The 10,153-nt window shown below is 43.9% G+C and overlaps 1 protein-coding gene across 4 annotated transcripts in view; it reads right to left on the minus strand.

Annotated features, from left to right (window-relative positions):
* Positions 1-10,153, minus strand: part of DYRK1A (dual specificity tyrosine phosphorylation regulated kinase 1A) — a 72,603-nt gene that overhangs the window by 46,570 nt on the left and 15,880 nt on the right. For all 4 annotated transcript variants that reach the window (XM_017838568.1, XM_017838567.1, XM_017838566.1 and 1 more), the window contains exon 2: positions 2,121-2,199. In XM_017838568.1, coding sequence (XP_017694057.1) covers positions 2,121-2,130 — 10 coding nt within the window. In that variant the 5' untranslated portion in view covers positions 2,131-2,199. The remainder of the gene's footprint in view (positions 1-2,120; positions 2,200-10,153) is intronic.

The raw sequence follows: 10,153 nt of genomic DNA on the forward strand, positions 1-10,153 counted from the left end.
CCCTCAGCCCCTCCTGCTGCTCCAGCCCCTTCCCCAGCTCCGTTCCCTTCCCTGCACACGCTCCAGCCCCTCCAGGTCTCTCTTCCACGAGGTTCCAGACCTGGACACAGCCCTGGAGGTCCCTCAGCAGTGCCAGCACAGGGGACAATCCCTGCCCTGGGCTGTGCCCACACTATTCCTGATCCAGCCCAGGTGCCTTTGGCCTCCTTTGTTTGTTTTCCTGGTTATTCAAACTGGAAAACAACATTCAATATCCCCATTTCTTCGCATTTTCAGGGTTTGGGGGGTTTTTTTAGCACATTTCTGTGTTTTCAATCTGAAATTAAAGTAGAAAAAGTGAAAAAATCCTCTTCCTTCAGAGGATTGTTTCCCCCAGTTACGCTGTGGGTAATTTTAGGGTTTTAGAGTAGGTCAGCTCGCAGGGAAATAAAGTGATGCCCATTAGAAGCTTTCACCCTTTAGCCAAAGGTAGTTCAACATCACCAGGCACCTCTGATCCCTCACCCTCAAGAAACCTTCTTGAAAATGCAGAAGAGCCATCACCAGTAACCACAAAACCTCTCAATTCCGGGCCTGAGCTCTCACCAGCTCCTTTGAACTTCAGCAGAGTCACCAGATGACTCTTGTTGCTGCCCTACAAAATAAGCCCAGTTCAGGTTTTCGTTCTAAGGCTGCAAACCTTGTTTATTCTCAGGAACTCAGCACACCAACACTGGCTCTCCTAACAAAGAGAAAACTGAAAATAATCTTACTGGTCTAACTTCTAACATGTCAGAAGCCTGAAGGATTTTGTCAGGGCACCACTGGTTTTCAATCTGTATTTCTCATGGGACTTGTGAACAAAGAACTTGGGCTGTAGAAGACAGAATTACGACTTAAAATTTCAAAATCTTGTCTATATTTCTGTTCTTTAAGCTCATCATCCTCCAAGCTCAACATCATCAGAAATCCCGACCAAAACTCAAAGTGCTTCAGTTGGAAGTTTTGAATCAGATTAATGGACTGCAATTTGAAACTTAATTCTCTCAAACATGAGGCACTATTTCATACCATTATCTCTCCTTTCAGTTGGAGGACGAGCACTTTGAAAGCTTTTCAAAACATTTTCTCAATATTTAAGTTACACTTGAACCTGTGACCACTAAACAAGAGCTCCCCAAACTCGACGGGCCACCCAAAGATGCAATTTGGAGAACTTCAGGTATTTAAAACAAATCAATTATCCCTTTGGCTTAGTTTTTCTTTCTTCTCTTCTTCGCCCAAGCTAATTTTAGAAGCCTTTAGACCCCGGTTTCACTCGAGTTATCAACACACAACTCACAGCCACTCAAGTGGGGGATGAAGGATGTTTAGTTCTCGCTGAGTGAAATCTCCACTTGCAGCATCTTGGGCTTAATCCAAGAGGCTCCCTGTAAATATACCCTGCAAAGCTGTTTATGCAGGAACAGCTGATGCAACTGAAAACTGTCAATCAGGAGATGATCTGGAGGCACACGTAAATCCACCCAGGGTTTTTTCCCCAGCCCCGAGGATTCCTGGGCTTTAAAGCTGAACAAGCAACCCCAAGGATCCCTCTCAGGTGTGTTTTTGGCCCCAAGAACTGCTTCAAAAAAAATTGGTGTTTTGGTATAAAGAACTCCACCAACCCTCTTGGATAAACTCTTATTTTATTCTATTTTCTATAGAAAATAAGAATTATTTTTCCAGTAAAAGAGTATCACTAAAAATTATCCGTTGAATCTGCAAATACATCTGTCACTTAGAGGATTTTAAGCAGGCAAAAATGGAAGAACTTCCTAAAACATCAATTTTAAGAAGGGGTAACAACTTTTTCTTGCACGGGACATCCCCAAGAATCAGCACATCTGCAAAAGCAAACCCTTTCAAAGCACAACACTTGGCAAACAGTTATTTCCATTCAGTGAAACCATTTTGTTCCTGGGAGAAGAAGAGTTTCCAAAGCTGCAGAAGGGCAAAAGAAAGATTTCGAAACTCAAAAAGGTTCTTCAATATTCTGCTAAGTTTGGAATTTTAGGGGCACGGAGAACGGAAAAGAAACAAAAAGCACGTGAAAACATCAACTGTTTTCCCCTCTAAAAAGCCTTGAAAAATCAGCTTACCTGTATGCATCGTCTTCTTTCAAGTCTCATATCATCCTGCGGGGTTGTGGGGACAGGGGGAATCCAGCAGCAAACAACACTGCAAAAGGAAGAGGAAAACAGGGATAAACCTCCATCCCATGGAGCCACAGGAGCTCAGTCCAACCCCGGATCTCAGCAACAACCCCAGAGCTAAACCAAGAAGTTCAGAGAGAAAATCAAATTTTCCACCAGTAAAAGCAGAAATTACCAAGATTTAATTCCCACTGATATCTGTTGTTAAAAAAACCCCATTATCTAAGTGTCAAAATTCCAAGGATTAACTTAAATTTCAACTGGTCGTTTAACAGTTGTGAAAATAAAGGTCACCCATCTTTGCCAAGCCCTTAAATATGTAGATTTTTAGAGAAACTCAGGACAATGTTTATAAAACATGACACAACTTGTGGGATTTTGGTGAATTAACAAGCTGTAAATGCATATAAATCCATAAATGTAAAGGTCCATTTTTCCTCCTATCCTGACGAAATTGAGTTAGGGTCATTTTACTGAAAAATAGAGTTATACTTTCTATGAGATAAAGAGATTTAAAGACACGAGTTTCTAGGAAGAAAACTCCAAGAGGAGTTAAAAAGAAGAGCAAAATTATGCCAAAAAAAACCCCACCAAGCCCAAAACAAAACACCCAACAACTAAACCTGGTCTAAGCATTTCTCAAGTATTGGCTTTTCCATTTGTTCTCCAATGGTTTTTTTATCACTCTGCAACCTATGGAAGCATCAAAACCGCTCAGAAATTCCTGAGGATTTTAGAGAACTCTGCAAATTACCAGCTGAAACTGGACAGTCAAGTTATTACTATTTAAACACCTCCTGAAATATGTAACTTCCAGAAGTGTGTCCAGCCTAAAATGCACTTAAGACGCTGCAATTTGAGCAGAAAACGTCGCCGTTCGCTCCATTTCCCCCCAACAAGGAGTGTTTAAGCCCTGCCCAAACCCCCCCTAAGCCCAGTTGGCCTTCCTGCCACCACACTGGGCTTGTCCTTGTGCCACACAAATGGGGAAAGGGGGGCCAGGAAGACAAGGAACAGCTCATTTTGGATCCATGGAGGAGCACGTGTTGCTGTGGTTTTGGGGGTATTTTATGAGCAGGTGAATTCTCGGTGTCCTGGGGGGAAAAACTTGCCCATCTCACGTCAGGAATTAGATTTTTGCTGTTCCACAGAGCCCCAGAAAGTCACTGCCACAGCCACAGGAGCCAGGGACTTGGAAAAGCTGGTGAGCACAGCATAAGGCTGCACAAGATCCTACAAATCAGGCACTTTTGTGCCTAAATTGCCTCAATTTGGGTAAAAGGTTTGATCTGGTATTTCTGCTGAGGGTAAAAAACATCCCACAGACACACTGAGCTGGTCCCACTAAAGCTCAGCAGAGACAGCCCCAGGTACTCAGAAGGAAAAAGAAAGGGAGAGTAAATTCTTATTTAAACAAACAATAAAATGGTTTGGGTTGGAAAGGATGTTAAAGACCATCCAGTGCCACCCCCTGCCATGGGCAGGGACACCTTCCACCAGCCCAGCTTGCTCCAAGCCCCATCCAACCTGGCCTTGGACACTTCCAGGGATCCAGGGGCAGCCACAGCTTCTCTGGGCAACCTGGGCCAGGGCCTCCCCACCCTCACAGCCAAGAATTCCTTCCCAGTATCCCATCTAACCCTACTCTCTTGTCAGCTTGAAGTCATTCCCCCTTGTCCTGTCCCTCCAGCCCTTGGAAATAGTCTCTCTCCAGCTTTCCTGGAGCTCCTTCAGGCCACAATCAGTTCCCCCCAAAGCTTCTCTTCTCCAGGCTGAACAATCCCAGCTCTCCCAGCCTTTCCTCCCAGCAGAGCTGCTCCAGCCCTGGGATCCTCTTGGTGCCTCCTCTGGACTCTCTCCAGCAGTTCCATGTCCTGGAGCACCAGCTCTGTCCATCCCACACAAGTGTCTCAAGGTTTCAGAGCCACACTCCCAGTTTTGAAAGCTCCCTCTGACTTTGGTTTTCCCTTTGAACCGAAGCACCCATGGACACAAGGATCACAGGAAGCCTTTCCCAGTAGCACAACCACCTCCCATCCCACCAGTTTCAGGTTCTAACCCAGCTTAGTTCAAACTATCAACGGGCAGAGTTTGAGCAAAGCAGATGATTTTCAGCCAAAATAAATTGTGGAGCTTCAAACACTGTCTCCTGCCCATTCCACAGTGGGAATGGTCAGCTCCCAGAGCAGCTGGAAAGGTAACTGCACAGCCCTGAGTTATTTTAGAATTTAAAAGACACTCTCAGAGCCACCAACACTAAGGAAGAGTTGCTGCTGTGACAGAAAGTCCTTAACAGATTATTAACAGGGAATCAACACATCCATCCATCCCAGAGCTAACCAGGAAAACACATCCATCCCAAACCAAGGCATTTCTTCAGCATCCTTCCAACTCTCCAACAATTATCCCAACAGTTATCTCCAACAATTCTGGAGAGCTGGAGATCCCCTGTGGAACTCAGCCCCACAGGTGCAGCCCTGTTTTCTAAGAAGGGACCCACAACATAAAAGTGATTTCAAAACCCTTGCAGGGCCCAAACCCGGTGAGTTCCTGTAACAGGATCTCACACACACACAACATAAAATGGTAACAATTTGGGGGTTTGTTTTTTTAAACAGATACCACCAAACTGCAGGGGCAGCACAAACTGAGTGTCTTCTGCTGGGTCCCTGCACTGCCCAGAGTGCCCAAAAGGCCTTTTAGAGAGCCTGTAGAAAGGCTGCCTGGGTTAGATAATAAACTGATGGTAAGAGGAGGCAGGACAAAATCCTGCTCATCACACAGTTGGTCAGACCATGACTGGAAGGATCCCCTCAGCAATAACATTTACTGGCCTTGGAGAACCCAGTTTCATCTGCTTACTGGTGTAGGACAGAAAACTGGCAATGAAGGAGGAGAGGAAGGAGGAGATGACAAGAAAGGTGTTAAAAAGCACATTATTGAAAGAATAAAAGCTGAAGGGTTTTATTTAAACAAAGAGAGTTCTTGGAAATCAGCTGTGTCTGAAGCCACCACAGTGACATTTTACCTCGTGCTTTTATTTCCTTTTTTTAATCACTGTTGCTTTCTACTCTTCATCTTTCCTACCCACACAATGCTCCTTTGATCTCCCCAAAATACAGGGGATGGAGTTACCTACCCAGAGCCACTCCATGTTCAGGAATAATTCCAAGTGTACAGTTACAAAATGTTTATTTAGACACATCAAAGGTGCTGAGCAGGTTTATCCCAAGTCACACTCCACAATATTATAAAGATGGTGACTCTGAATGATAATAAATAATAAATCCTTCACGTTCTCTGACTTTTGCTCACACCACAAGCCTGGCTTGCCTTTGGCCTCCTTGAGGGCTGATGTTTTATTCCCTGCATTCCTTGGGAGCATCCATTGCTTCCTTCAAAACACTCAATACCCACCACAGTCAATAGGTTGACTGCAGATCAAAGTTGGTTTCAGAGCAATCCCACTTCTAAACCCCTAAAAGTTAAAGTGCAAAAACCATTACTAACATGAAAATTTAATTAAAAGGAAAGTCTGCTGGGGAGGGTTTTCCTTTTTACATTTTACTAATTAAAACATTTCATGTAGAGGTTTATTTTCCTTATTCAGTATCACTGTGTTATCAGATTCAACACGGCACCTTTTCCAAACTAATCATAGCAAAGTTCTTCATTTATTTTTTTCCCATCTGTGAAAAGATTATTTGGTAATTTTTCAAGTCACACTCCTGAAATCCAGAGAAATCCCTGCCCATCTCATGGCTGCCCAGGCTGCTGTCAGAGCTGAACATAATTCAGGTCACTGACCTTTGGGGAACACAGGCAGGGCCCTGTTGCTACCAACAGAAAATAGAAATACTTGCTTAGAAACAACTAATTTTTTTATTATTTACCAGGGAAATTATCTTGTTAAATTGAGACTACTGACACACTGGAACATAATCAATTTAGACACATATAAACCTGAGCTATGCACAGGCAACCAAGGATGCTGCTCGAAATCAAACAAACTGGGCAAAAGATTCACCAAACACACCAGGTTTGGTGCATGATTTCAAATGCTGAGTAATAAAATGCCACCAAGTACCACCAAAACCACTGGAGTTTACAATAAATAAATAAATAAGCCTCTCCAAGTGCTTAGTGACTGTCAACTTCCAGAGAGACACAAGTGAGGAATTCCAGAATTGCGGGTTTTCCAGCCCCCAGCACATGCAGCCTGTGCTTTGTTCCCAGGGAAATCCCGGGTGTTTGATGGACAAACTAACAGGGATCTGAAAACTAAACACTCTGTTCTACTTACAGCATATGTGAGGATCTGTGCAAGGAATAATTCATGGGAATGAAAGGAAAAAAACCTGGACTAGTTTGTAGTGAGTTCTGCTTTCTACAACAATTCAGGCTCACCTGTAAAATCACAGTAGAAAATTCAAAGTACATCGTGGTTTCAGCAGGAAAAGCCAACACATCCCTCCCCCACCTTTCCAGTCACCTGGATCTTTCTGTGTATTGAGCCCTGAGCAAAACACCAGGAATTTGGGATCAGCATCATGTTTGTCATGTTCCCAAAGAAGCCACAGATCCCCTTCTCCAGGTTTAAGCGCTGTGGGATTGTGGAAAACTCAGGAGCTGGATGTTTGCACTGGAACAGCAACTGCAGAATCAGGGAATCCCAGGATGGGTTGGGTTGGAAGGGACACTGAAGATCATCCAGTTCCAACCCCCTGCCACGGGCAGGGACACCTTCCACTAGAACAGGTTGCTCCAACCTGGCCTTGGACACTTCCAGGGATCCAGGGGCAGTCACAGCTTCTCTGGGCAAAGGTTTTTAAAACTCACCAACTTTAGGTTTTAAAATTCTTAAGTCAAGAAGAACAACTAATTGCCCTCTTCCTTTTAATTTGTGTATAATTTCAACAGAACTTCCAATGTCAGCTCACCCTCCAGCACGGGGCAAACCTTCTCCTTCTTGAGCATGGAAAGGGAAGGGTCAACATTTGGGAAGAGGGCATTTTTGTACAGCTCTGGTGGAAAGCCAACAAGCAGCAAAACTGAGTTTAAACCAGACTTCACCAACACATTTCTCACCCTCCCAAGGAGTCAGAAAGGCCAGGGCTGGACTGGAGATTCCAGAGTTTCCAGGTCAGGATTTGGGAGATGCTCCTGAACCGACCATCGTTTCTCTTGGACTCTGCCAATGGTTTTCAGAGTTCCAAAAAGCACCAGTTCCTCCAAAAAGAACATCCTGTGAGTGACTAGTTCCACTCTCCTGCTAAATTTCCCACACGTGATGCAAGGAGCCATCCTGGAGGTGTGAAAACATGTGGAAGCAGCTTTCCTGAAATCCCAGACTTTCTCACCCACATTCAAACCCGGCAAAGGCAGATCTGCAGTTGGAGAAGAGCAGGAATTTCTCTCCAGCAGCAGCACTGCTGGAGCAGCTCCTTCCTTCCCACTCCTGCTGCTGGGATGGGACAGGGGCACTCAGCAAGCTGCACTGGGGGAAAACAGGGAGCAGGAGAAACCCTAAATCACGATTATTTATCCCAAATCAGCTGGGCCACTGCAGATGTGCAGCAGGAACAAACAGCTGGGACAGAACAGGGCTGTTTAGGCCACTGTTGGTGTCAAAATACCCTCCAAGTGCACCTAAACCACATCAAAGTGTGATTTTATTTCCAGTGGTGTCACACCAGAATTAATTCAGACTTCTGAGTGCAATTTGAGACTCTGAAATACCCGATTTATGTCCTTTTACGAAAAGAAATGCATCACCTCTAAAACATGCACTGCTTGCCTGGCATCTGAAGGAACTGAAGTGGCAAATTTATAACTGACCCACACAGCCAGAAAACTCCGGATTTGGGGGTTTTTTAAATATTCCTTTAATTATTTATGGGAACCCCAGAATAAAGCCTGTGTGGGGTTTTAGAGAAGAATTAAAAGATCACAGTTGGGAGGGGAGGAAAAGCCCCACACTAAAAGTTGAAATACTTGGGATGATTTAGATCATTTGCGTGTGTTTCTTGACTTACTCACTGCCTAAAAATATTAATTTTAGAAGCACAAAGTTAAAATATTTTCACTGGACTGACCTTATAAGGACCCACCAATTAGAGGGGGGAGTGTTTTTTTTTTCCACCCACTTAATAGTGTGAAGCAAAAGGCAAAACCACTGGATTTACATTCCCAAAGGAAGAGAAGCTCCAGCAGGAATTGCCCATCCCCAGCAATAGCAGGGGAGCAAAGTCACATTTCCAAGTGGAACTACAAAGTGTAAACTACTTTATCCACAGAAATGCTGGGAAATTCTTTGCAGAGCTGACACTTTCCTCTAAGTGGACTTTTCTCTAAGTGGAAGAGTGGAAAATTCATTCACAAATTGTTTCTGTTCCTCGTGGTTGGGAAAAGAACTTTACAGAAATGCAGAGCAAAACGACAGATTTGCATTTATCAGTTCACAACTTGGGACTAAAAGTCCCAAGGGAGGACAACTTCCCACTTCTCCCTGGGTTTTCCAGCCATAAAGGAAGAGGAATTACAGGAACACCTGAAGTTGCTTTAAGTTTCCACAAAACGTGAACAAACCACTCAATTTACAGATTTTTACAACAACCTTGATATTATTACAGCTTATTATTACTATTATTATTAATGGTTACTAACTCCTGCTTCTATTTGTTGTACCTCTTATTTCCCAAATGGAATCTCTACTTCCCAGACCTCAGGTGCAGCCACCTGAACTTCCTCATCCTGGACTAAAATCGGGACAAAAATCAAAACCAGAGAGAATTTCCAATCTTACTCAAACCACAACGAACCCAAATATATATAAATACATAAATATATGTCTATAAATAATCAAAAATACTTTATATATCTATAAAGATACCTGGGAAGTGATCTTTGGAGCTGCTATCACGTGAATAAATGAAATTAAACTACTTGTCCAGCTCAGCTCTGGCAGCAGATAGTTGTGATTTTCCTCTCAAAGAAGGTCTGGATTTAAGTGTTTCAAGTACATTTATAACAATGTGGATGGTTGTTGTCTTGATACAGCAGCACCTTTAATCTCCAGGGCTTCCAAAATATTTTAATATATGAAGATATGCACACTTTTAGTCTCCAAAATTAAAACAAAAAATAAAATAAAATAAAAAAAGGCAATAAAATACAACCAAAGGCGTAACTCCTGGCTGGCTCTGGACAGAAATGGTGCTTATTTGTAAGATTTGGGGTAAGTGGCTTGTTTTAACCATATAATTTGTGAGCACTGAAGTACTTTTTAAACATTTCCAACTCCCTGGGTTGCAGTGATTCCCCTCTGGCAGCTGCAGTGCCACGACCCACCTGGGCCTTTCACTGCTCAGGTTTACACTGGGCAGGCACACAGAGAGCTGGGTCCTCTTCCCAACTGCTCTTCCAGCTCTTTTTTAACTTGGAAAACAACACCCAAGCTCCAGCTTTCCCCAGACGTGTCAGCACAGAAACACCAGGCTCAGAAATCCTGTCGAACACGCTCGCAGAGAGCAGTTCATGGGGAGTTCAAGAGCTCTGCGAATTCACAGTGGTCAAGTTCGGGCTCCAAGTCAACCAGATGCATTTAAAATCAATGGGAATAACTGAATTATTCCATTAAAAAGAAGAATTCTCAGGCTCAAGTGCCCCAAAAGCCAATTCTGACTTGGCTGCTGTGGTCCCACAGCCCTCCTTGTCCCCAGCCACTGGGTTCAAGCCCATCCCTTGCACCACCTCTGGCACCTGCCCTGGTCCTGCTGAGTCAGTTCTGCGATTCCCCAACGTGGGAAACAGGCACTTTCCTGGAAAAATTTTCTGTTGATTCAGCACAGCTCCAGAGCCTGAATCTGACTTGGACTCATGGAATGGTTTGGGTGGGAAGGGAACTTAAAGATCATCCAGTTCCAACTCCTGCCATGGGCAGGGACACCTTCCACCAGCTCAGGTTGCTCCAAGCCTTG

Source organism: Lepidothrix coronata, unplaced genomic scaffold (genome assembly GCF_001604755.1).
Source record: "Lepidothrix coronata isolate B3197 unplaced genomic scaffold, Lepidothrix_coronata-1.0 Scaffold347, whole genome shotgun sequence".
NCBI lineage: Eukaryota > Metazoa > Chordata > Aves > Passeriformes > Pipridae > Lepidothrix > Lepidothrix coronata.